The 27580-nt window shown below is 43.2% G+C and overlaps 1 protein-coding gene across 1 annotated transcript; it reads right to left on the minus strand.

The window, feature by feature from the left end:
• Window positions 1–1390: 1390 nt before the first annotated feature.
• On the minus strand, window positions 1391–27505 carry fhdc1 (FH2 domain containing 1). Its single transcript, XM_035166141.2, has 12 exons — window positions 27311–27505; window positions 16389–17171; window positions 14506–14567; window positions 10992–11094; window positions 10748–10833; window positions 10036–10136; window positions 9026–9096; window positions 8523–8630; window positions 7936–8006; window positions 7367–7484; window positions 7056–7220; window positions 1391–6700 (listed from the first exon to the last, which is right to left on the minus strand). Exons 2-12 carry the CDS (start codon window positions 16881–16883, stop codon window positions 4532–4534), a joined length of 3549 nt encoding a protein of 1182 aa, XP_035022032.2. The 5' UTR covers window positions 16884–17171; window positions 27311–27505; the 3' UTR covers window positions 1391–4531.
• Between the last annotated feature and the right edge of the window lie 75 nt (window positions 27506–27580).

Raw genomic sequence — 27580 nt, forward strand, 5'->3', positions numbered from 1 at the left:
GAGATCCTCCTCTTCAGGTGTTAGGCTGAGCTGCAGGATGAAGAGGGATTGAGAGGAACCTAATCCCTCACACATGGCAACAGCGACTTTGATCAGTGGAGATTAACGTGGAGTCACGAGCCATTTGACATCTCGAGCCATGTAATACTTTGTTTTCCTGCAGTGACCCACTCTGGACAGAAGCTCCAGGATGAGACCGTATGTGAATCACAGCTGAACAGGACAAACCGCACAGTGTGTGTGGTATTGGATTAATTCTGAAGATGAAGGTCTTGTTAGTAAAACACACATCTGACTGTATTTAAAATGTTTAATGTGAGTGAGGATGGATAAGAGTTTAACAGTTTTATTTCCCCCCACAAGCTAAAGGAAGCTCATGGGAGCCCCCTGCAGACAAACAGGGGAATAACAACAACTGTGGCCATGAGCTGCCTGTCTGTAATGTTTGTAGATATTAGTATTCAAAGTTCATTAATAAAATGTCTTTTTGCAAGATTTTGAGTGAACAATAATGAACATGTGATCACTCAGGAATTAAGTGTCTGTGACAAACGTTATATTTGTATGTGAATGTTAAATTGTTGCTGTTTATATTCTGTTATCTTTCCTCCCGCCTTACATCATATTTACGTGAGTATTTCTGACACTTCTACTCTTTCTTATATTAAAAAATAAAGACAAAATGCACCGGACATGGATCAATGACTATTTGCTATATTATGGTTCTGTGATATTTTGTTTGAGTGAGTTTATCTCCTGTTTATTTCCAGTGCAGCAGCTAAAAACGTACCCCAACAAAGTATTGCATTAGAAAGTATTGATCAATGTGATTTCTCTGTTGCTGAGAATCAGTGTAATGACAGAAAAAAAGGGCAGTTACAGATAAACCGAGACACTCTGCTGCTCTCTAGTGGTTTAAAGGGACAAGTGAGAATGATTTAATTGTTTGCTTGTACATGTTATTCATCTTAGATCAAGATGGATCTTTGTTTTGCTTAAAGATATTTTCTAAAAACATGTTTTTTTTGTATGTTCCAAATTAAAATCTAACTCTGTATCTGTCAAAAATCAAACCACCTTCAAATTTAATGGCAAAAACATTCCTGGATCTGCCAGTTAATCTGCATTTAAAGGTTTCTCCTCAGGCTCCATCTCTCCGCCAAGTTTGGTTCAAATGAATTTAGTAGGTTTTGTGTAAAACTAAACCCTAAACAAACAAACCAACAAACAGACAAAATTAATGTAATAAACCACAAAATTAATGTAATAAACCACATTTTAAGTGCTTTACTTTTATTTTCACCACTTTCATCACAGTGGCCTACAGGCAGCAGTTCAAATCACCATCACTTAGTAACAGATCTGAGTTTAAAGAAACACCAGGAGCTAGTTTTCAGTTTACACAGCAACATGTGATTTTATTTCATTCTTTGCCGTCATCAGAGACAGGAAGTGGAACAGAGTTAACGACATTACGATTCTTCGGGTCTGACCAGACGACACAGAGCAGAGCAGCACCTACAGGTTTTATCCACCGCTGAGAAAACTACAACACGTTCTCGACATAAATAATCACATCAGAGTTTGAAAATAAGCAGCTGGTTCCTCAGACAACTTGGGGGAAATACCAAAACAAGACACATTGATCATTTGGTGAAAGATAAATTCAGGGAAAACATATAAGAACTAATATAAAAACACATATTCTCTAAATAATGAATATAAAGTCAAAAATAGTGATCAGGTTTTAAACTGTTTAACTTGACAAAAGTTTGCGGACAGCACTTAAAAGGGCCTTAACCCAGTAGGGGTAATTGGTGTTAGTCCTGTTTCCGTGGTAACCACCCTGTTAACAAGGAAGTGGAGGAAAAGGGCAAAATACGCATTGAAATTCCACAGCGGCTCTACAGCTGCAGGCCGCTGTGATATAACGTAAAGGGCAGCCATTGTAACGCCCGGGGTCGTTAAACAGTCAGCAGGAGGAGACACAAAGGAGGAAGCGTGAGGACGGAGAGAGAGAGCCGACGTAATGTGTAAATGATGTTAGAGAAGAGCAGCTCAAGTTTTATAATAGTTGACGCGTCCTTTGTTATTTTAGCTTTAATCTCAATGAAAGAAAAGTTGATTCTCACAATTAAAACCTTGTGAATAGACGTGTTTCTGTAGCTGGACGCACACTGACTCTCTTGTGTCATCACTTCCTCCTCTTGAGTCACAGGGAACCAGGAAGAGGAAGAAACCCACAGCGTGTCGGCGCCCTGCAGCCAGGAAGCTCCATCATCTGATGGAAGATATGGAAGATGAACTTCCACCATTATTAAAAATATCCGTTAACTCTCATACTCCTTACTTCACTCTGTTACCCTTCATTTTTAATGCTATGTAAACATGTTGATAGTCAGAAAAATACTATTGTCTTTACATTATTTACAAAGTGAGTCACTGTTTGAGTTCCATGTGATGGAGGAAAGTTCCTTCGCTCCTTTTTTTTTTTTTTTTTACAATCGAGGAAGTTCTACTGGTGACGGCTCGGCTACATCAGAAGCTTTAAGGCAATGTGCTGTCGTGAATGTTGTCGCCATCGAGGCTAATGGCACGATGCAGGTGGAAAGGCAAGAGGTGTGGAATGGTCAATGGGGCGGAGCTTAGCACCAGTCGGTGACTTTGATGTCACGATGCATTTAACAGAAAAATCGAGAAAAATAAATAACTTTTGATCTTTGAAAACACATTCGGCTTCTTTGTAGGTTTATTTTCCCAGAATCCTCAAAAACATTCGAAAACATCTGGATGAAATAAATTCTCTCTTAAGGCTGATCTCACAATGCAACAATATTTTCTATCCAGGCAGCTAGAAATCATGATTTGCTCTTTTTGTACAACAAAAGACAAATATAAACACATTATTTTATATGAAAATATATGATTACTATAATGTAACATAAATATAGACAAATATAAGGGTTAAGAAAACTTCTGTTTCAGCAACAGAAGTTTTAAATCAATAAGCCTCTTCTTAAAATGAATTTCTGCCAGAGGATGTCCAGATTTAACTGAGTTATTTGTTTATTTAAAATATATTTTTTATGATGGTAGAAGTACCTCAGAATTGTGCCTCCAGTTGCAAGATTTGTTTATGTTTTGCTAACTTATTATTTAGTTTTTTGTTAAAAATCCTTTGTCAACATTTTTTATTTTGTGGACCAAAATAAAATGGTTTGGTGCCACGATGAAATTTATCTCCAAGCAAAGATAAAGTGCACAAATGATTCCTGCGCACTGTCGTCATGATTTTACCTTTTTTGCAAAGGTCACAGGTTACACAGCTTATTTTTTATGCAAAAGAATATTTCTGTAACTGTTTTCAATGAGAGAGAAGAGTTTTTCTTGCTGTTTTTGCGTTTCTAAGAGCTTCAAGTTTTTGGATTTTTACTGACTTTGCACTAACATAAATTCTAGATGAAATTCTTCCATGGTTGGAAGATTATTTGAGGATTCAGAAAACACCTTCAGAGCAGCAGTTGTGTGTTTTTATTCGTGTTTTACCTGACGACTAACTGTGTGTGTGTGATCACATAAGAGACACAAACTGGTGCTGAGCTACATTATGAGAAGTCAGAGCTAACGTTCGGTTTAACTAAACCAGGAAATGTGCAGACCTGGAGAAAACATGACCCATTCACAGAAGAAACATCAGATCACGTGAGCGTTTGTTGTTTCAGATGCATTCAATGCTTTTCTTTCAGAGCATTAGCGTTGTGTATTAGCCTACAGTATATAGGAAGAATTTCCTACGTGTACATCTACTCCATGATAATATGGAGGAGTTCTATGACATTTACAAACTACTGACACGAGGTACGAGAAGTACAACACACTGTGCGCATATAATCTGTGACTTTATATATATATATATATATATATCCTATATATACCAGGGTTTTGTAAAAAGGGATATTTCTGTTATGATCAGAATTCATCTACATCTTTCTCATGCAGAACCAAAGAATATATTCTACTTCGCCTGCTGGTCCAAGGCCACTGCAAGTTCTGAACTGAGGTATCGAGCAAAGGAAACGCAACAAAACTGAAAGACGCCGTTTAGAGCAGCAAGGTCAATTTTCTATAAATCAGAAAACCCTGAATCAAAAGACACTGAAGCTCAGGTTCAAACTGTCAGAGCGAATTAGCAGCATAACACAGACAGAAGTGTTCAACATCATCACGGACACTAACACAGACAGGATGCAGACGGCTAAGCAGGCAAAGAGGCTCCTGGGTAAAAACACCAATTTGCCATTTGTCAGTTAAATTAATACCGCCCCCCCCACCCTCAGAAAAAAGAAGGAAGTTGTGAATGAACAAAATGTGGTGGAGTTCATTGCATCTTGCTCTTTGCAATTCGTAAACCGAACGCAGAGTCGGGTACGAAGCATCAAGGTGAGATCGTCTTTTGCATCAAATGAAAACGAGACGTCAGGAGATGAATTTAAATGGAGCTCAGGGGGGAAAGTCTCCACTGGGCGTGGTTTTATTTCCAGCTCGGTTTCGCGCTCCTGCTCGGCGTCATCCCCGACTTCTCAGAAAAGCTACTCGTCTTACGATTATCCTCGCGGGATGGAGGCGGGGTCTCGCTGCGATGGGAGCTCCGACTGGTGGCCTTCACGCTTTGCACTCGCCGCAGGCTTGTCCCTTGCGGCCGCTCCTCGCCGGCGTGAACCGTGGGCGACAACCTGTTCTGCTTCACGGAGGGCTGTCGACCCAGGAGCGAGGGGCTGCGAGATGGCGTGGAGGGGACGGAGGGGGGGCCCAGCTCATTCTTGGTTCTTGAGGACGATGCTACGGTGGTTCGGGCGAAGCCGGGGACATCGGAGGTGTTCTTTACGCTGAGGGCGTGCGAGCTGCTGTTCTCGGACGAAGCCCCGCCCTGCGCCTGAACCTGGGCCTGCGCCTGAACCTGGGCCTGCGCCTGAGCCTGCGCCTGAGCCAAGGCTCTCATCGTGGAGCGGCACATTTTCTCCTCGGGAACAGGCTTGGGGATGTTCCTCAGCGGTTTGGCACTCGGCTTTTGGATGGAGGCCTTCCTTGGCATCGCATCGCGCGCCCACCTTGAAATGCCACCGGTGAGGCTGCTTCCCCTCTGAGCTTTCGTCTCATCGGGCGGCAGACTGGAGTGCCGAGGAGGTCGTGTTGTCTTCTCGCTCCTTCCTCTCGCTGGCGTGCTCTGGTCCCGGAGAGGACGGTGTGAATCCCCGCTCTCATTCGCCAAAGTTCTCTCTGCGCACTTGCCGCCACCCGTCCTCGTGGGCTTGCTGATGGGCACGACCTTCCTCATGCCCTGGCTCTCGCTGCTTGTGAGCATTCGCACTACACGAACTCCGCCGCTCTTTGCAGCTTTGTTAACTTTACTCTTTGCTTGCACCGGTTTTCTGCTGCTCTGTGCATCTTTCACTGCAACTTGTTTTCCCTCGGCCGTGTCACAGCTCTCCGTGTCCCACTCCTCCGTTGTCAAAGACGTCGTCATGGATGTTGCGTCCACAGATTTCGGCGCCGAAAGCTCATTGGTGGAAACAGACTGGTTGTTGGGAGACTCCAAGTTCGAGGACAGAGAGCTGTGATCTTGCTGGCTCTCCTGATCTTTGTTGCGGTCCGGCGTTCTGAAATGACGCCCCTCTTTAGTTAGAGACAAGCTTTCTGCCTCAGAGTAATCCAGAGCGACAGAGCAGTCCGTCTCTGTGCAGTCGAGTACGTAAAACACTGGCTTCCTATTGGATAGTGAGGTATCGAGTGGGAGGGGTGTATCACAGGTGGTAGAGGAAACTGTGCTGTTGTCCTCTTCTTCAGGAGAGGACCCGGCCTGTGTGGGAGGATCTGTTTTGTTTTCCCATGCTTCCTTGGGATCTGCTGCTATCACTAAAAGTTTATCACCTGGAAAGTTGTCCAGACTCTTAGGGGGTATCCGTCTCTCCTTTTCCAAATCTGTCACCACTAAATCCCCCTGATTGACAAAGTGCATGTGATTACTGTTATTGTCTGGACCAGGTAGCTCGAAGGCTTGAGGACCTCGGACTAAAGTGTGTTTCTCCACGCTAACGTTCATGTGGCTGCTAATTGTTGGGCTGGGCTTTTGAAAGACACAAAAGGATCGCGGCAGAGCGCTGCCTTCCGACACAGACGAGTAACGATTGTTGTTGTTGCGAGGTTCCTCGTTACCATTTAACCCAGAAGAGGAAAACCTGGCCAGTGGGCTGATTGGTTCAGTTTGTGCACACGGAGACGTCACCTGTCTGTCGCAGCCTAACTCGCGGTTGTCATCCTGCCCCGAGATCCACGGGGTCGTCCTCCGCTGCACGGGGCGGCCCGACCGAGGTAGGCTGTTAAACTTGGAACAGTCAGCGGGATTCCCGGCGCCGCCAAACAGCTCAAGGTATCCCTGGAGTTCGCGGTCCGCTATGGAGGTCATGGTATGACGGTGGCGGCGGGCGCTGGCAGAGCGTCCCAGCGGGGTGTGTGGACTCTGAGACCTCTGCTGGAAGAAATCCAGGAGGCCGTCCTTGGTGAGCATCTCCACGTCATTCTCGCTGCTGCTGCGACCGAATCCCCCGCTCGGATCCCCACCCGACCACGCGAAACGCTTCTCCTCCAGCTCTCTCAGACGACGCTGTCGGGCCTCTTCCTTCAACTCGCGATCCAAGTTGTCCTGAGAGAAACACAAAGGTGAGATAATGGAGAGAGTCAGGCAGGCAAAAGCACAAATAAATCAAATCAGAAGAGAGGAATAGAACATTTGAAAGTTTGTTTTTACCTCAAAATTTCCAATTTCAACAAAGACCTTACTTTCTTTAGTTTTCCATCAATGTTATGTTCACAAGTTGGAAGTTAAAACTGCAACAAACTGTTAATTTCAGTTTTTCTTTCCATTAAGTTGCCTAATTCTTTAAAACCTGTGTAATTACATTTCCGGCCCAATCTTTTTAAGAAAGATTACATGTTTCCTGAGCTCACCGATCAACGTAGGTAACAAACCTTGTAATAAGTATTCAGACCAAACTGACCTTAACAGCTTTCTTGAACTTAAAGCAGAAGTCCTGAAAGATGCGGAAACATTCGTCCAGCTTGAACGTGTCCTTGTCCTCACAGAAGAAATCGATGAGAGTGTTTCCTTCTTTACGCAGCTCCAGCCTGCGTCTCTTCAGGTCCTGAAGAGTCTGTGCTGAACTCTGAAACACACATTTTTTAAAATGTTATACACTTGGATGACATTATCTATAGCGCTTGAATCAGCAGCTGCAGAAATGCCCGGTGGCCTGGATCCAACTTTGTGTGTGTGTGTGTGTGTGTGTGTGTGTGTGTGTTGCTGCTTCACCTGCAGAAACGGCTCCAGCTGCTGCAGCAGCACCTGATCTCCTTGAACCTTTTCCTCCAGAGATTTAATCCGAACATATAAAGAAGAAAACTCCACCTCGATGTTTTCCACCGAGATTCTACAGGAGAATAACACAAAAGAAAGATTGCATTTGTAAAAATCATGTTCCTGTCTTTAAAGTGTCCCTGTAGAACTAGTGAGTGTTACAACATGTGACAACAATCTGGTGACATCACTGTCAGATTGTCATCTGTTCTTTGTGAAAACATGGCCGCGGAGAGAAATGCGTGAACACATCCTGAGGGAGGGAGAGAGGAAGGGAGGGAGGAGAGATCTTGGTGCAGGAGCCACGCAGAGATGACCTTGTGAGGCTGACGGAGCCCGACAGCCTCTATAATCCCACTGCGCTCTCGACATGATGCGAGACGTCAGCAGGAGGAAGAACAAGGCTGGAGGAGGTTTAACTGCCATGTATGTCATTACTTGACACGTTTACACATTTATCACAGTCAGAATCCATGCGCGTCGCCCAACATCGTTCAAGACATAACGTTAAAGAGTTTGTTTACCTGGCCGCACTCTGAACATCCTGAAGTTTCTCTGGGAACTTGAGCAGCTTCTCGTCTTTTTTCTTTGCCTCCTGTGAGAGGAGAACACGTTACACAATGTTGTGATACTGTACAAGGTAAAGTGACGTAACTGCTGTGTGAGGTACTGCTCTTTGTCTGGTTGTGCAAGAGCCTGAGCCGGCCACTCTCGATATTTCTGCTTCCTGTCACCATCTGCTGTCCACCTGCCTGCTGTACCCTTGTTGTTAACCTCAAGCACCACTGTTGTGTAAGATGGAGTTTTGACTGGTTTAACTAGTAGATCTGTGGCTTTTTAACCCTGTGTTATGTCTGTGTTGTCTATTTTATACTCGTAATACAGTGGAGGTTTAAGGTTAATGCACTTTAACAAGTAAACCTGCAACATCCAGCGACTGTGTGAAGCTGAACATCACATTTCATGTCGTTCAATAGTTCAAGTGTTGATTTAACTCCATGGTAATCTCCATAGCTCCATGTTGCTGTGTTGTATAGGATTACAGGACAAGATAGTACAGGCCCTAATGGCGTTGTGTGCATCGTATTGTTCAAGTGCAGCTTTCACTAACCATGGCGACGAAGTGCAGCAGGTTCATCCCCGGCTTGTTGGCCTTGGTGTCGGCCAATGAGAGGAGGGAGGAGAGTTTGAATCCCACAGCGTTTCCTGCGTATCCACCCTGAGGATCACAGAGGAACAGTGGAGAGGTGTCACAAAAGCATGACGAGAAAATTGGAGGGAAATGTGGTTATATTCTATATTTTCATCTTGACAATCAATCCCATGAAAAGACCAAAACTAACAATGAAGTCATCCAGCTTAACTCTATTGTTGATGGATTAAAAGCCTCATGTTGTTTATTCCCATTGCTACAAATCTCCACTGTTGAAACTTTATAGTTTTCATATTTTGGACCACAAGTCAAACAAGACAAGCTATCTGGGTTTGCAGGAAACTTACAGGCATTTTTCACAGTGTTGGTAGTTGTCAATAATAAAATAATAGAATAACAGCAGCCGTGTAAACTGGACAGATGTGACAGTGTTAATGTACGACATGATAAAATGACCTTACAGCATTCATGATGTTCCCGGCCTGCAGCACCAGATGAAGGATGGCATGAAGCTCCTCACAGCTCAGCAGCTCTACAGGAGGAAATCAATACCGACACAATTAGAAGGTCCAGAGCAGATCATAGCAAAGGAAACATTATTTTATTTTCATTCACAACTACAACACCAGAGCAAACGGCTGTAATAATAAAAGCCTATCTTCAAATGTAGTTAAACTTACTTATGGATTTTGACCATTTGTCCCTTTAGTGCAAACAGACACCTTCTATTAAATGGTGTCATAAAAGTTCAACTTAATTGACCCCATGCAGTGTCGAACTAAGAGCCCTGCAATGCAGTGGGAAAGTAATTGTGCTGTGGAAGCGAAGGTTTAAGAAAAATCCAATAAAGCTCAGAGATGCAGACTCAGCTGAAATGACCCTGAGGCTCAAGTGATGAAAATAGAAGCGGTTTATTATTTTTCAGTTTCTTGCACAGAAACTCCTCCATGTAAGTGGATGAGACATGTGCCAAATTAAAACAAAATGGAACTACATTTTTCTCGAAGGTAATGTCCACCATTTGATGTAGGTCTCATCACACGGATGTTTGTTCAAGTGTTCACTCTTCTGATATCTTTGGTTTCGATTAATTATTTGATGTTATAATAACGGGCTGAAAACATCACTCCGGCTCCAAATGATGTCATCGATTCAAGAAGCCAGCGTCCACATTTTGGGTTTATTTCTGCTTCCAGATTGAGGACAACTTTTGTAATCATTTCTAGTACAGTTTACAATTTAAACCACATGTAAAAGGAAACGTAAACATTTACATCATGTCTTTAAAAGCATCATTTCAGTGCTAAGGCGACTCAGCCTTCTCTTTCCACTGCGTCACCTCATCACCGGATCTCAGGTGACACATTCCTACTTTTAGTTTACCGCCTCTGACAGCTCAAATATCTGGGTCACCTGCCCCCGAGTGCACGTGACGGAGCGTACGAAGGCGGCGGAGCTCGCGTGTCGTCACCTTTAGTAGCGACGCGGACGACATCGATCTCGCGGCTCATCACAGCGCAGGAAGGGACGAACTCCTCATGGAGGACCATGGCCTCGATCCGGACCTCGAACCTGTCGGAAACAGAGCAGAGCACGGGTTAAATCTGTGATGGCTCCACAGAGAGCTAGAAACATTATTATCCATTAAACACTTTACACATGAAACTCTGCAGGCTTTCTTCCTTTGATGGTTTTTCCTTTCTTTCATAATATCCGTAGAAACAGGCTCATGTATGAGTCCAGACAATCACTCCATTATTTCTCCGTAACACAACCCCAGTATTGACGACCTCGCCACGAGACTTTTATTACAAGTATAATTGCTTCGTTAAGACCCCATGCTGTTGGAGAAAAGGCAATGTGAGGGGATTAAGATTAGTTCTTTCCAGAAAATATCAAAAGAGGTTTGTAGCAGCAGAACTTTAATCTTTGCAGGTATAGGGTCAAAAACAAGGTGAAATCTCCGGGGACTTTGCATTTCACTCCTACATACAAATAGAACACTTTTAAATGAACACATGAGAAGAAGGAGAGCAGTTCAAGTTCTTGGGAACATCCCAAAATGCTAAACAAACAAAATTAGGAGACTCTTCACAGCGCACACCCTTCGTCTTTCAACGACTGTCAAACCAGTGATTCCACATTTCCGCTTGATAGAAGCTCCACCGCAAAAATCCTCTCACCGTGGCACCTGGATCAGGAGGAACATAAAGGAATCCACCAGCGTCAGCTTGTCTGGGTCGCCTGTAAACATCTGCAGCTTCTTGATCTGTGGAGAAAACAAAGGGAAAGGAGAAGCTCAGCGAACTCTAGTGTCTACAGTCCATATAAACTCTCTTTTGTCATCAGTTTATTAAAAACCTAATGCTATTCAGATTTTGTTCAAGGCGTCACCCACATGCACAAATAAAACAGTCAAACACAGACCTCCTCTGCCTCAGGAAGCAGCTTCAGCAGGTCTTTGAGCGGCTCCGCCCCATAAATCTTCCCTTCTCCTCGTCGAATGTCTTCCACAATGCAGCGGTTGGACCTGGAAATCAGACGAGCTCATTTCAATCAGGTTCCATGATGAATAGCGCAGGTGCTCTCTTTTATTGGCTTCCCCCCCTTGTGTTTGCAAAGGCACTAAATGCACCTGTTCTGCACAGAGAGAGAGAGAGAGATGTTCCTGTCCGGCTTAGTTTTAATAACAAACCCCAAAAATACTGACAAAGACAACGTTACGGACGATAGTAAAATCAGTCCATGCAGATTTTTATAACCTTGTAAACTCAATTTCTCAAATGAATTCATCACCTATTCTCAGTCATGTCTTATTACTTCCGCTTTCACACTCATTCATCACATATTCGGGTCTGTAGAGCTGCAACACAACACCTGACTACATCACTGCAATAAAAAAGAGTTCAGTAATCATAAACCTCACAACATGAGGCCACCCAGTAATTTATAACACCTTTATGAGGCTTATATTGTTTAGCTCATGCTCATCCAACTCCCAGGGCCACGGTTTATAGGTTTATAGTTTCTAGGATCTCATCACTGCCTAAGATAACCTGGCATTTTGCTTCCTCCCTGTGCTGTGGGTCTTGGTGCAGTCAGAGGTAAATACTGTTTGGAAAGTACAGAATTGCGAACCGGTATCGCATTAAAACTAGAGATGTTACGATAACAGCATCAGAAATACCTCATATACTGCAGGAAATGCTGGGACGGTATTTGCAGCGTTAACAAGTCTATGTACTGATCTGATATTAGTCTTTAAAGTATTTCGTTTCACCCGGAGGAAAGACCACTTGTCTTTTCCCGGAAGTTACTTCTTTGCCATTAGTACCATTTTTAGAAAGGTAAGGAAGAAGTGATTTCTGGGAGTGTTGTGTTAGTGCGTACTGGAAAGTTCCACAAGTAATGTGTACCGTATACAAGACGTCAAGAAGGCAATGTGTACCGTATACAAGACGTCAGTTTAGAGGTGCGGCACAAGTGACCATCACAAGAAAGAGCACAGGTTCACCAAGGCGATGGGAAAAAGGACAAACTGTGGCAGCAAATTTTGGAAACATAGACATTGACTTAGACTTATATTAAAACACAAAGACCTCTGGCACAGCTTAATCCTGAACACCTCCTCGAGAAAACATAAGATTATCACAGACCCCACACGTCCACTTTTGAATTAAATTGATATTACTCTAGGAAAACAATCAAACGAGTACTGACAGGGGTAAAAGACGGCTCTGTCATTAGAGGTTTCTCCCTCTTTTAACTCTATTTTTAACGTTAATAGAGTTTAGCTGATTTAAAGTCCATCTAAACCCATGTAAGGGTGCTGGGATAATATAAAGAGATAATATAAGACAGAGGATGAACACACACGAGTGCTGAAGTCAAAAGAAAAGCTAGTGATGTCATTGCTCATACTCGAACAGCCTGACAGTCAAATGTCATTGAAATAAAGTGGTGAGCCATGCAAATGCACAGAAATGTAAACAGACACCCAGCACACTTTTCCTACTTTCCTCCAGACTGGTTTTGCAACCCAGTGTTCCAGTCTGGCCGAGCACACCTCGAGATTTCCTGAACCAACTAATTACAAACAATGGAGCTGAGGAAGCTTATTAGAACGACTGACACAGATTTTGACCCTAATCTCTTTCAGTTATGAAGGTTTTTAAATGGAGCTTTTTTTTTCTCGGCGAAACAGTAAAACACAAACTGAAAGAGTTTTCAAGATAAAAATCAGTGTAGAGACAATGGGACAGAAGAGTGAACCAGCTTAATAAGCTATATTAAAAATGTACAACATGAGAAACCATAGTAAAAACCTCTCTTATACTATAAATACGTCTTGTTCCCTGATATCAAATTACACGAGGATCAATTATCCCAAAATGTTCGTTCTCCAATGTGATGAAGAAACAAAAGGTTAATCAGCTCATTGACCTCCTCATAATGTCCAAATCTATCAAATCCTCCTCAGTACTAACGTCACCTCCTTCCCATCAGTAGCAGTAATCCTCATTCACGGCCTCAGGCTCTGCAGCACAACATCTCTAAACCAGTTACACAACAACTCTGAGTTTCATTACATTTCTCCCAGTGAAATATTATACTGTATACTGGATATGCACACAGGTGACTACACAGCAACAAAACACAATGAATGTCGATGCTTCCATACAGAGCACGGATGTTAATCCAAATGAACAGTCACCAATAATCCCCCTGAATTCAATCAAGCGGCACCACATTTTAAAAATTCAGATATCAGTCCACAAATGATTCCCTGGGAAATTGACAGAAATGTTACAAAATATAGCCTCATCTCGCAAAGCGAAAATTAGTTTTGTGCGGAAATTGAACCTGTTCTTTCTTGGCCCGTGTCTCATCCTTCCACCAAGTTTTGAGGAAATCCGTTCAGTAATTTTTGCATAACCCTGCTGACAAACAAACCAAACATCCTTGGCAGAGTTTAATATCAGAACCCATAGTTGTCTGTGCAAGTCCACACATCAGCAGCTTCTTAAACGGTAAATGTGTCCAGTCTTCACATGGCAGCAGGTTCATCGTATTAACGCTCAGGGTCAGACTCTGCACAACTTTTTATATCTAGTATCTACGTTGTGTTATAGGTGTTATAAACATGCAGAACAAATCACCTTATAACTTAAAGCCCTCAGTGTGTAAGTTACTGTAACTTTCCAAACCTGGCAAACTGACATCTGAACCCACTTCACGCTGTGTCTGACCAGCTGTGTGGACGTCAGTCAGTAGTCAGGGTTTGAACTTCTCTCTGTGTGTGTACAACAGTACCAACGACTTCCAGGTGACACTGTCTCAAAGTGCGCGCCCACATCCCCCCCCTCTCTAACACCAGCCGCCTCGTCACTCTGCCCTTGAACGTGTCTGTTCGGAACGAAACACATCTTACAAACTGGTTGTTTCATAGCCCTTCGCTGCAGAATCTCTACCAAAGTGGGTGGAATTTGTTCTGGCAGCTCCCCTGCAAGCCTCAGTGACCCACAGTTACCCATAACACCTTTCATCGTGTGGAACTGTGGAAATGCCTTTTTTTTAGAGATAATAATTCTACCAGGCAGCAGAGTGGTGCAGTGGTTGGCACTGTCACCTCACAGCAAAAAGGTCCTTGGTTTGAACCCCAGTTCTTTCACAGGTTCAGTGTTTGTATATTATTGTATATTACAAATTCCAAAGACTAAATTGACCATGGGTTTAACTCTCAGTGTGAGTATTGTTTGATTCTGTGTGTCGGCCCTTTAAAAACACTGCTGACCTGTTCAGGGTGAACCCCGCCTCCTACCCAATGTCAGCCGGAACCACAAAACACTTAACATTGGTGTTCACTTTAATTTGTCCCCTAACATATTCCAAGGAGCTTTGTAAAAGCAGCTCTGCCCTCAGGTAGCAATGCACAACTTACTTCTTGAACTGCTTCAGGAAAATGCCGATATTCATCCCCCGCTTGGAGTCAAGAATGCTGATCTGAAAATAAAAATGAAAGACAACCGAAGTCATTACGATGTAGCTGTAATGGGCAAAAGCCTCGAAACAGGAACAAACTTCCCTACACCCCCACCCACCACCCAGCGTCACCCTGTGGGATATAGAGACCTGGCCACGTGCACTTCACTGCTCCTTCATTAACAAAAGGCTTGAATGTACAGCATGTACATTTTTAAAAAGGCTCCATCACAAAACCTAATTATAGCTTTTAAACAGCAATCAGACACTTCTGTGGACGGAGCTACAGCAGGTGCAGCTGAGGTGGAAGAAAAGAAGTAAAGAAACCACACAGACTGAAGTTTACATCTACATACACCCAATATAACATACTGCTCAATAATATAGAGTTGAAATAATACGTTTATCTATTGGTTAATTACTTTAGTATAAGAACTTTGATAACTGAAGAATCATTGAAGTCAGTTAAAATAAGAAAAAATATACCAGCTAAAACAGATCCAAGCATCTTAACTGTGAGACTTTACAATATTCTTTCTTCTTATTATATGATTGAAAACTTTTTATACACCAAGCAAACAGAATATAATCTGTGGTTCTGGAAAAACTTTGAATATTTTTCAATGTCAAAAATGGCCGGACTATTCTTAGTCTTCAGTTTGTTGGATAAAAAAGGAATTAATCAAAATGTAGATAATTATAAGCTGCAGCTCTTATAATAAACAGTGTCACGATGCACAAATACAAGTTACCAGATGATAATAGATGCTTCTGTGTGTAGAGATTGTGTTTTTACTTGAAACTCCCACAGGTGAGTTGAGTCACAACTGTTCCCTGAAAATTGTGCAGACTTTTGAGTATCCTCACGCAGGTATTGCTTTACAGTTCACGTGTTACTCTCCAGGAGTACACAATGACGCAAGCACACCTTTATGTTCATTATGGACACAATCCTTTTTTAGTCTCAGAGAAAAAGCTGTAACTTAGCACCGTTATCTAACGTGTCCCTGCAGGGATATCACACAATAGCAGGAGCCGTGTGCTGTGGCTTTGTGTGGTTCTGTATCTGGGACTTTGAATCCCAACAGCGGTGTGTTCAGGATCTGAAGAGACTAGAACAACGTGCACATGTTTGCTAATCCTTTGTAGGTGTCAGAGAGTCAGGTTTGTGTATTTACTGATGCTGAGGTGAAGGTGAATCTCATGGTTGTATGCCTCTGCTAACCAGTGCAGTTTCAATCTATATCATATTTTTTTCCAGATTCATATGAAGTCACTTTCTCCTTTGACCACTGAGTTATTTGAGTCTAAATGATAACTGGTCAAAATTTGAAGAAATTAATTCAAGGAAGACTTGAGATATCATGTTCAAGAGGACGAAAACAGGTTTCGTGAGGCCACCACGACCTTGACGTCTGACCACCTAAATCTAATCAGTTCATCTTTGAGTCTAAGTGAACTTTTTTGTAACCTTGACCTTTGGCCACCAAATTCTGATCAGTTCATCCGTAAGTCCAACTGATCAATTAATCGATTAATTTCCTCAAGGAGTTCTTGAGATATCGTGTTCACAAGGTAAACATTGTGCTTTGAGAGGTCACAGCAACCTCGACCTTTGTCCACCAAAATCTAAATCAGTTCATCCTCGAGTCAAACTGAACATTTAACTAAAATCTCTAAAGGCAGTACTGAGATATCATGTTCACAAGAATGGGACGGATGGACAACTCGAAAACATGATGCCTCTGTGCGTTGAATAAAATCACTTCCCAGATAAAAGGCCATTTCAAACGTAGGAGGAAAAAACTTCCTTCACCCAAATGACTCATGACAATCACTCACCTCATCCTTGCTGTTCTCCTTGAATGAGCGGGTTCGGGATACACGAGCTGACGTCCCGTTGGCCGGCGTTGCCCCTCGTAGGCCCGACAGCGCCTCCTCCTGTTGCCCGAACAGCTCCTCCACTGAGCGAACGTCGATCTGGTACTGCTGCTGCCGCACCGCCATCGTCCAGATGTTGGGCTTCCCATGCACCTTCTCCTCTGGGATGGGCTTCCAGAAGAAGCTGCGCACGCGACGCTTCTTCCTGCCATTGTGGCACGTGGTCCCTGGGGGTGGCGGAGGAGGGGGAGCGCCCGGAGGTGGGGGAGGCAGCGGTGGAGGAGGGGGAGCCTGGTGCTTGGAGGTGTCCGGGGTGTCACTGAGGGAAGGTAAAGTGGAGTGTCCAGACATAGAGGACGGTTCAGAGGTGGTGATGGAAGAGGTGGTGCCGCTGCTCCCCTCACCGCTGCAGCTCTCTGGCTCATTGGTTGTGGACGGACAACTCATAACCAGCATCACAGTGAGCGGCGGTCAGCACATGAGCTCTATGCTGAGAGAGAGTGGTGCACAGACGGAATCGACCAGTTCAGTATTTCCTCTTTTCTTTTACAAAATCCAGACAAGTAGTTAATTTTCTTTTAGCTGCATCGGTCTGACGAAGGTGTCCCCTTCATCTAATCACAATGAAGGGAGCATGTCCTTTGATTCTGTCCGTCTCCATCACTCGGCTGGTCATCCATTGTGCTGAGCGCTGTGCTTTGAAGGTTACCTCCCAGGGGGAAGAGGGCGGCGATGGCCATGGAGCTACAAGAGCAACAAAAACAACACAGGACAGGATTATAAGGAGGCAGTCATGCAAACGGTCATGGACAATCTGAAATTAGGGGAAATTAAGGGGTGTAGCAGATCAAAAGAAAAGGGGTCCCCGGTCAAAGGGGCTCACAATAATTGTTTTCTGTTTTTGAAGGGCTTTGAAGTCGGGCTCTGGAGTGGATAACGGCCAGAGGACCTACACATACAACTTATGTTACACAATCGACAATTTACCATCCCTTGTTGCAGACTGCTTAGACATTTTAAGTGGAGCTTCGCAGGTTAAAGGTGCTATATGCTCTTTTTCTTCTATTGCTACCTGGACTTTATTTACCAGTCTAGAGGAGATTTTGGAATTACGTAAAACGATGGGTTGGGTCTAGAGATGGAATAACGCCCTAGAGCACCAGGACTTCCTAGCGTCATATGCTGGGTCTCATTTAGTCTACTTCCATACTCACACTATTTACAGCCAAATGTTGTGCTAGTCGTTTCCAGTGAGTGATTTCCGACAACACTACCTTGTTGAATTTTGAATACACCCGGGGGTGTACTACTGACTATTGACGATGTGGTAAATGAGTATGGAAAACCTAAAGCAGGTTTAAAGCTAACAGACCCCCCCTTTCTCTCTTTCTCGGTTGCTGTTGCTCTCAGTTGGAGGGAAGCTAGTTGTGTTTCAGGACAACACATCACTCACTGCCACAGCACAGTGATCTGATACTGCTCCGTCTGAACAATGACATGAAAAGACGTTCTTACAAACTGCAGGAGACACATCAGAAGCATGGAGGTCATGTGGGTGAAGGAACATAATTTGGCTTCGAAAGGAAATATCAGAATTAAGAAGAGTCAGGTCACTTTTTTATCTTCAAGTCGTGAATCTCCTGACATCTGCCTCTTACACAGCTTCGTGACTTATTAGTTGTAATGTGGCGTTAGTTAGCATAGCAGCCTTGTCCACATGAGACCCAAAGTTTATTACTAGTTAATAAAGAAGAGGACGTCACAGACGGCCTCGTGTTGCCAGCGTCCGCCTGCACACTCAGCTGTCCCGTCCTCAGAGCCGGACCCCACCGTCACTCATGTCTAATTCATAAGACTGTGAGAACATCTGACCTCACACCGAGGCGTCTCTCCCCGTGCTGCTAGAAATGTGGCTTCACTAACGCAGCTATGGAGGAAACTCGAGGGCAAAAAGGGATTGAACTCCCAGCAAGGAAGCACTAAAGTATATTTCCCAAAATGTCTCAATAATCCTTTAAAACTGAAAATACACTTGTGCTGTAAAGTAGTTTTCCTGAGTGCATTGTATTTGTAATAAAACTGCTCTTAAGATATTCAGGTCCTGCATCACTAAAGGAATCATCTCCTCGACAGTGATCCATTAGTGGTATTTATATTAGTTGTATTTCAAACCGGATAAAGGGGCGAAGCTGTAACGGACATCATTGTCTAACATGATTTACAGAGGAGGAAACACACCTCTCAGTAACACAACACAGAGACGCCCTGGGGGACACAGCTTCCAGATTCCTCACATCCACCTGCTGCTGTGAATGAACACAGACACATTATGGGGCTTCATCTAAAGGTTCACCTGCTGTCCACCCTGAGGCGCTCCCGCTCCCATCAGTCTTCATTACCGACAGGGACTACCCCACCCTCACATCGCCCAAATTAACAAGGGTCAAAGTTAACATGAAGAAAGAGACGGTTTTCTGCAGCAGGGTGGGTGGGGCCCCTTTCCGATAAATCTAAAGTACACGTCCTGACAGTCGGGGCCCAAACTCAGTCAGAGTAACTTATTCATTCTCTTGGTCGACTAAGAAACAGCAAATTGTGATGGTGTCTTGTTTTTTCAACCATCAATCAAAACCAAGGATATTCAGTTCACTATGAAACTTAAGTAAGACAAACAAAAACAAAAATCGTATTTCAGAAGCTGAAACCAATTAACTTCCATTTTTGCTGAAAGAGATATTGGCTAAAACATCAATGGACTAATCGTTGATGTCACAATGGCTGAAAACCACTGTTCAATGTTTGTAAATTCCTGTTTTATATTATGTCACAGAATAAACTACCAAAAAAGGGTCATTAAGTGGTTTGATGATAAGAATCACAGTCAATAGATCCCAAACCTGAGAAACTTTGGACTTATGTGTCCAAAAGCACCAAATGAGGAAACATATAATTTGTTCATCCCCCCAAGCAGAGTCCTGGAAACTTTTTTTTTTTCTATTTTACTAAGAGGGTTTTTCAACATGTTCCTTATTTTCTTCTGAGAATAATTCATGACTCTTGATAAAAAACAATAAAATAAGCATTTTTTGGTGACTGATATTTATCAGTGCGCAATTTGGTGCAGATCCAAATAAAAATCTGAAATCAGGTTTCATAAGGAGACTGCTTTGGCGGAGGTATGCGCTCTGTTGGGTGCTATTCCAGTTCGTCACCCAACTGCAGTTTCATAATAGACTTCAGGTGATGCAGAGACTTCTGACAGCATCTTGTTCTATAAAAATCCATTATGCAAAACTGAAAAGGATTTTAATCGGAGGTAACTGTCAACATGTTTCCAGGGAGCCGTCAGTTCCAAAACAAACAAAATCCCCTCTAGCTCACAACTGGGTAACACTGGAGGTCAAGGCGCCACTGCCTGCTAGAATAATCCCCTGTCGCTAACTTCCAGTTCAATTTCCTCCAAGTCAGTGAAGCCCCTGCAGAGCGGAGGTCTTTCACCCACACCATAGGGGCAAAGAGGCGAGTTCACAGGGGATTTGGCGGATCCTGCTCCATCATCACGACCATGGGAACGCTCGTTAGCAGAGAGTTCTGCGTAGGGCTCAGCGGGGCGTCGCTGTCAGACCCCGTTTGTTTTTGCTCCCTCTGACCACCTTGATCCAAACTTGTCCAAAAGGGGGTGAAGGGGGCAGGTAGTGACGGGATATTTTTGGAAGCAATCAGATTTTCCTTTCCCACTCAAAACTGAAACACAAATATTTTTGGTCTAGCGGCAGCAACTATTCACAGTTTTTGTGATAATTCATTTAATCTGCAAAAAATGTCAAAACATTGGTGTGAAATTTCCATCACAAGTTGATCCCAGTGTGTCTTCATCAAATTGTTTTCTGTCAGACCAACAGTCCAAACCCCAAAGAATGTTAAGAATGTTAAGCTTAAGATTTGTCCTGTTCTGTGTACGTGCACTTTGTCGAACCGTCCACGTACAGAACAGAAAAGAAAAGGTCCACTTGGGAACTCTCTTCACAGCCCTGGTTTATCTCTGTGATTTCCATTTCTTTACAATGGAGAGGGAACAAAACAGAGAACAGAGAGTTGAGTTTATTCTCTGCATCACACACACACACACATATTCACACGGCCCAAGCTCCTGATGCCCAGACACCAAAGACAAAAGAGCTGTGCTGCCAAAAGACTCTCTTTCCAGACACAGAGGATATGAGATGACACCTCTGAGGTCCACGCAGCAAACAGTCCTGTTTACAGTGCAGCACAGAGACTGCAGTTCATCATGTGGATGTGACAGGAGGTGACAGACCGCAGCAGGATCACTAAGCTGCTCTGTTACATAAAAGTGCACTTATGTCTGTCTAAATTTGATTATTGCTCATTCCGAGTTTGACCTTATACAGAAAATGATGTCAGTGATGACGGCAGGGTCGTATTCAGACTATTGTCCCAATCGGGTTAATATTGGAATATTGGTGTCCATGTAGTCCTTGTCTTTTTAACGCCTTTATATAAATTGCTCCTCTCACAGTCCAGACAAAATGTGCTTCAGTTACAAAACATCAGATATCTGGTGAGCTGAAGGTCTTTTATCACCTGGTGCCACCGGTTACGTATTAGCACCAAAAACACGTCAGAAAAACTTTAGTTCGGAAAACACCGCGGACAAGGAACGGATTATTCAGGGAGTCTTGGATTTATTAAATATTTTCAGAGACTGAGCGCTCTGTACCTTTCATTTCTGAGTGAACCCTGGCAGGACCTAAATTATTCATACGACCACATGAATAACGTAACCGATTGAACTGCTGCTGTCCCGAGCGGACGCCGAGAGCCAGCAGCAACTCACCTGTGTTAACTTATGGTTGAGTGAAATATTCATTGTGCAGGTAGCAACATGTACAGAACAGATTGGAAAAGGAAACTTTATGGAGAATCTCTCACTAAAGTCTCTAGCGTGGACACATTTCAATTTGCTGTTAATTTGCTCTTTGCTTTCGGCTTTATTAGCTCATGTGAGGTTCACCTGTGCAGATCAATGAGTTAAACATTAACTAACACTAAACGCAGCCCTATTCCCTCGACGCAAACAAAGTAATCATCGTTTGGAGTCGGGATGAGTGATCACGTCGAGGAACACGTCAGTACTCTGTTCACAGGCTGTCAAATCAGATCATCTTCATCCCGAGAGCCTCTGAGCTCATCCCTTAACTTCTGTTTCAGTTGTTTTTTTAAGTTGAGTTCCTCAATTACTTCTTAATCTTAAACATCACTATTTCAATCCCCACTTTAAAGCCAGTTGTAAGTCATTATTTTGATCTGTGATTGAAACAGTACAGCAGGTGACAAACTTCAAGATGGAGTGGGCAGATTAGATAAATTAACAATTAGTCTACGTCCACTTAATTCCTACTTAATGACCAATGTGCTGCACGTACAGGCCAGCCGCCTCCAAAACAAACAGCCGTGTGTGATACAGTCGGATTAAAGCGGCTCCAACAACAGTTTCTTCTTTTCTCCAATCTGCTAAATCACTTTTAAGGAGATTATTACACGCTGCTACTTGTCTAGAGTGAGGAATGAATTTGTAATGCGGTCAAGGTACAGGACCCAAACCTGCTGCCATGTGAAACTAAACCTGCCACACTGAGGTGACAGTGACCGCTTCAACACAGGTTTATCTGCTCAGGGTCAGACGAGGATGCACTCGGCCTAATTTTAGCGTTGTACACGATATAAGATAAGATAGACTTTAGATAGAAATTTGCATTGGACCACAATGTCTCAATCAAAATCAAGAAATACATTCATCCATCACACGCTCATCTACTTGGAGGAAATGATGGTCAAGGTCAAAACAAAAAGGCTGCAACATATGTTCCTCTGCTGTGACTCAGAGTTAACCCGCGATTCACAAACACTGATATGAATTGGAAGCAATCTCCCTTCCATCTCTCTGCAGAGAAGCACAGGGTGAGAGAGGAGAGCTGTCAGCTGGAGGTGAGGCCTTTTAATTCATAATGCAGCACAGATAACCTTGACTCTTCCCCCTCTTCCCCCTCCGCATCTAGTTGTTTTGCAGCATAATGAGAAACACTGGATGATTCATATGTCGCATCTACTGTTAATGAAGTGATTCAAGTTGTTAAAGTTAAAGTTAAAACAAAAGGAAAGTTGCCACAGGTCCGTGGAGGAATGTCTGAGCTTTGTTAATTGGCGAACCGGAGAACAAAATTCTTATGACAGAAATGTGGGTTTCTGGGTTATGTAGTTAAGTCTGGAAAGTACAAAAGGCTTAGTCGGCTATTTGGGGAACTTAAAGGTTTGATTAATTATAACGTCGAATAATTTTGACTCTGTGTTCTGCTGTTTTACTTTCAGGCCTCAGTAATGAGTCACAACAACTAGCTGCATGGCATCGTCTAAGGACTGAGCTTATTCTATTGGATATAACGGTGCTATTATATTCAGAAAAGTATTTTACCAAATGAGATCTCAGGTGTCTGCTACAATTGCTACGAGAATATGAATTTAAAGGAAGTGTTTAAAAGGAGTTAATATGATGCTTCATTTCACCAATTGATCAGGAACTAGAAAGAAAAATCTGGAGGGACAGCAGAACATCAAGACAACAGCTAACATTTAACCACCTCCTTGTTAACCGTAACATCACATGATATGGAAGGTGTTGGGTTTCATGATATCAACGCACTTCTTTGACACATTTATCTCAGCCTGAAAGTAAAATGCACAGGTCGTATTTAAGCTCGTTATAAAACGTTAAATCTTGTGGCGTCTGTTCATCCGACCTCAGAAATGTTGGTAAAGTCGGTATAGCGTTATGTCACATTAACATTCAGAGGAACGCGTCTTTTTCTGTGTAACATTCCAGTTTACATCCAACACAAACATTTGTTTCAATTCCGATTGTCACCGTACGTTGTCTTTACAGATACTGGATCAATGGGGAGGGGGACGTCAGTGGAAAATGGCTGACGTATCAATATTCAGAGTACAACTGTACTATTTTTGTTTTGTGGTCTTTAGTGACAATTATGGGATACTAAAAATTCTGCGAGTCATAGAAATTGGTAATTCAGTAAACTCAGTAATGTCAGTTATCTCAACCAGACTTGTATAGGAAATCTATACAAAAAGATCACTGCACATTAAATCATTCTAAACACAGAGATTCACTACAAAAATAAGCTGACAGCAAAACTTGAAACTGTCTTGTAGCTGCAGTCTTTTCACGGAGCCTCGCGTTGCAGCACAAACACCTGCAGAGTCAGCGAGCGCAGGATTCGGTAAAGACCATGTGCAGATGCAGCAGCCCCCAACACAACATATCCCCCGAGCTTAGCATAAACCTGCTAATGACAGCCTGTGTCTGAAACAAGTTTTTCAGATTTGAAAGATTAAAGCTGCCACTTTGCCGAGCACGCGAGCCTGACCTGTCAATGACTGTTTAAACCGGCTTCACACGGGTTCGAGCTAAGACTAATATGAATGTGTATCTCTGCTGTAACACCGGTTACATCACGCCTGTAACCGAGGATCATATAATCTGATTCAAACAAACAACAAATCTGTTCATCCCCCTAAACACTGACCAAGCAGAAAAAAATGTCTTCAACGTCTCACTTATTAAAATGTTGTTGGTATCAGCAGCAGATGATTTGATGCTGTGGTCGAAAGAAATAAATATTAACCGACACATCGGCTTCAAACTCCATCCACCACATATTTACATTTCTGCTGCAATGATTTGTGGATTCATTGGTGAGTTAAACAAGGGATAACTAGTTAATAACACTTTTGAGATGACGGATTAACAATCTTAGCCAGTTATTGGACAAAAATGCCAACATTTCTAATCTCTGTTCTTCAAATTTGCTGCTTTTCTTTGTTTTATATCTTTGTAAATGTTTTTGTAAATAATAAAAAAAACATTAATATCTTCAGGATTTGGACTAAATGCCAGACAAAAACAATCAGCTAGTAAAACGGTTAATTGATGAAATAATAATTAGTTGCTGTAGACTTTTGGATAGGGTGATATTCTGTGATGGACAAATTCTGAAAATAATACTCTACACCAAATGGCAGACAAGGTTGGTGAACATAATGGAGCTAGTAGAGCTACAAGAAGTCTGAACATTCACTTCTGTGAGGCTACAACAATTTAATGTCTTATTATTATTTAATACCTTTGGAAAGGAGGTAATGTTTTTGTCCCTTGATTGGATTTCAGGGGACTGTTGGCCCTTAGTGGCGCTCTACTGCCATTCTAGTTTTAAGTGTTTTAACTTACTGTATTCTTCTATTATGCCCTTGGCTGCCTTGTTTTATTGTGATTTAAATGTTATTTTAATGTCTTCTTAACAGCTTTCCTTTGCTAAACACTTTGATTTGCATTGGATCTGAATGTTGCTGGATAAATAAACTTGCCTTACACTCATCAGGTGGACACAGCCATACTGCTCCCTGTTTGCTAAACTTAACACATGAACTAAAATCTGAATTATAAACACAGATATAGAGGATTTTAACATTGTACAGCCTTCTCCTTACAAGAGTGAGCACAGAAGGGCACAGCAGCGTCAAACTGAGTCAGAGTGTATTCTCCATCACACACAGCAGCTATCAAACAGAGTCTCCTGCTAAAAAAACACAAAGGAGAAAAAGTAAACCAGTTGAAACCAAACCCACTGAGTGAGGAGGAGCAGGAGGAGCAGGAGGTGGGGGATGAGAGGTGACGGGATACTTTGTCTGCGAGGCCACAGATCAAAAAACGCAGCTTTGACTCTTCCCCCCGTTTGTTCTTGTGATCGGCGTCTGGCCTGTAGCACGACCGCTGCCACTCGGATCTCCAATTGTTGCTTCAGCAATCTGAGCCTGGTGCCAAGATCAGCTCCAGGCAAACCTCACCAGTGTGCGTCTCGGGCTTCACAGCCTCGCCTGGTGCGGATGAACACCAGCGTCTGCCACGGAGACGCAGAACTGGCTCGACAACCGCCTTGAGGCAACAGAGCGGCCCGCAGGTGATTGTGATGAACGGAGGTGACAAATAAAGCAGGTGCTCTGGGTCGCCATGGAGACAACGGCAGGGAAACACACGGTGGGAATGCAAACATGTTTACATGGCAGTGGGGAAAAGTGTTTGCCCAAGAGCACAGGGACAGAGCAGGCTTCATTAGGAGTACACAACCCGAAACACCACTTACAGGCACGGATCACGTTACACACTCTGACTCTGCCAATGAGCAAGGTGCATAAATCCTCAAAACAATATTTAGAAGACAACGTGTTAGGGAGGAATATTCTGTTGTTGTTTCAGCCCTGAGGCTTCACACTTTCATTCTGTATTTTGAATGTCTTTGCCTCGTCTCCTACTTTGGGCTTGTTTTTCCTCATTGAGACATAAAGAACACTTCATTTGACCCAAGTTGCCAAAATCTATTCAGCTCCCACACAAATAAATCAAGCACCCCCCAATATCTTCCTCCTCGTGGTGACGTCAGAGAATTGAGTTTTCCATGTTACTCTCCGCCTCCACAGCAACTGGGGGTGACACCGCCCTCCCCCCCTGACCTGACCCACCGAGAAGCTCCTTCTTTTTTTTCCAGGGGGAGCATTGTTCCCAACACTTGAATGGATTGCCCTCTAATTCATCTCAGCGTGGATAATAGTGTACAAAAGCCAAGGAAGCCGGGGTCCGGGGTGCAGGACAAAACCGACAGGGGCAGAGTTATAAAGCCATACATGCTGAAGTAAGAGGGTGTGTTAGGAATCCACAACAACCACCGCAGCACTGCACAGTGATTCTTACTGAAGAAATCACTTTAATGGAAAATAAAAGTGTCCACGGAGAAATACTGAACCTCTACACTTTTGTGGCAGCGATCGGAATCCATCAATCACATCAAGCAAGGACAACGTTTAAGGATAAAGACCCATTTTGTCACTTGTCTTTGATCCGATGGTTCCTAACTGGAGTAGTTGTTCTTCCAAATGTCAATGTCTGCGTAAACGAGAGTTAAAAGTTACAATTTGAGAACTTTTTCTCTCCAACTTTCTTGAATAAAACAATGGTCTTTTAGGAAAACACGTTTATATGAAGAATCAGTTACAGTATTAGTTGTTTATAGAATGTGAATAAATATTCATCCACATTACAATATAAGTCCAAGTAGGTAAACTGCCACGTGATAAAAACTTAAGGAGGGAACTGTCAGTTTTAAACAAAGAGTCTTGATTGTATACTAGAAAGAATTAGAGATATATGTGTACATTATTATAGTTCTATAAAACAAATACAGAGTTTTACTATAACTCAAAATAACTAATATGCTACCATATAGTAAAGACAAAGCCTGGCAGTATTTTTCTCCTGGTTAATGTAAAAGAATCCACATTTAATTCACTTTCATTGTTGTTCAGTGTAAAACTACAACTAATCACGTTACACAAGAGTGGCTGCTAATTTGAAAATCCCTCTAACTAGAACATATTTTACACTTAAGGTCACAAAATCCTTCCTTTTAATCTGTATTAAGCACATTCTTGGTCACCATAGTAACCGCAATGAATGGACCCAGACAAGTTCTCCAAAGTGCAGAGAACAAGCTGCTGGTTCCTGTGTTTGCACCTTCACCCTTGAGCAAAGCAACAGATCCAGGCCCCTCGAAACTCCACTGATGTGGTTCCCGGAGCTGCACCGCAGGATGTTTTTTACCTTTCACCTGAGATGAGTGAGAAACAGCAGCAGAGGACATTTAACTCGCTCCACGGAGAGAGAGAGAGAGGGGGTCCTCTCAGAGTCACAGCCGCAGGTCGAACACCCTCACACGGCCGCGTCCTGCTCCACTTACCGGGGGATGAGGAGGCTGGTCCGGACGCGTAATCCGCTCCGACACCGCTGGAGCTGGTCGATGAGGAGGAGAAGATGCGTTGTGTTGCAGGTTGTGTGTCGCTGCAGCCGTGACACACACACACAGGCACTCACTCACTCACTCACACACACACAGACAGACACACACACACTGACACCAGCAGCCGCAGCACGAGCTCACTGTGGCGAGCTTCCTCGTACGCGATTGGACCAGGTGGAACAGGCGCGCTCACGCGTGCCCCCCTCCTGT

Source organism: Hippoglossus stenolepis, chromosome 2 (genome assembly GCF_022539355.2).
Source record: "Hippoglossus stenolepis isolate QCI-W04-F060 chromosome 2, HSTE1.2, whole genome shotgun sequence".
Taxonomy (NCBI): domain Eukaryota; kingdom Metazoa; phylum Chordata; class Actinopteri; order Pleuronectiformes; family Pleuronectidae; genus Hippoglossus; species Hippoglossus stenolepis.

What these genes read in the sequence shown, in the direction of transcription:
- fhdc1 (XM_035166141.2), bottom strand. Translation starts at nt 16,883, where the DNA reads ATGCTGGTTATGAGTTGTCCGTCCACAACCAATGAGCCAGAGAGCTGC. An exon ending in CGTCCGCGTCGCTACTAAAG is followed by an intron (nt 9,097 to 10,035) that starts GTGACGACACGC and finishes TTCCTCCTGTAG; the next exon opens with AGCTGCTGAGCTGTGAGGAG. An exon ending in AGCTGGAGCCGTTTCTGCAG is followed by an intron (nt 7,221 to 7,366) that starts GTGAAGCAGCAA and finishes TGTGTGTTTCAG; the next exon opens with AGTTCAGCACAGACTCTTCA.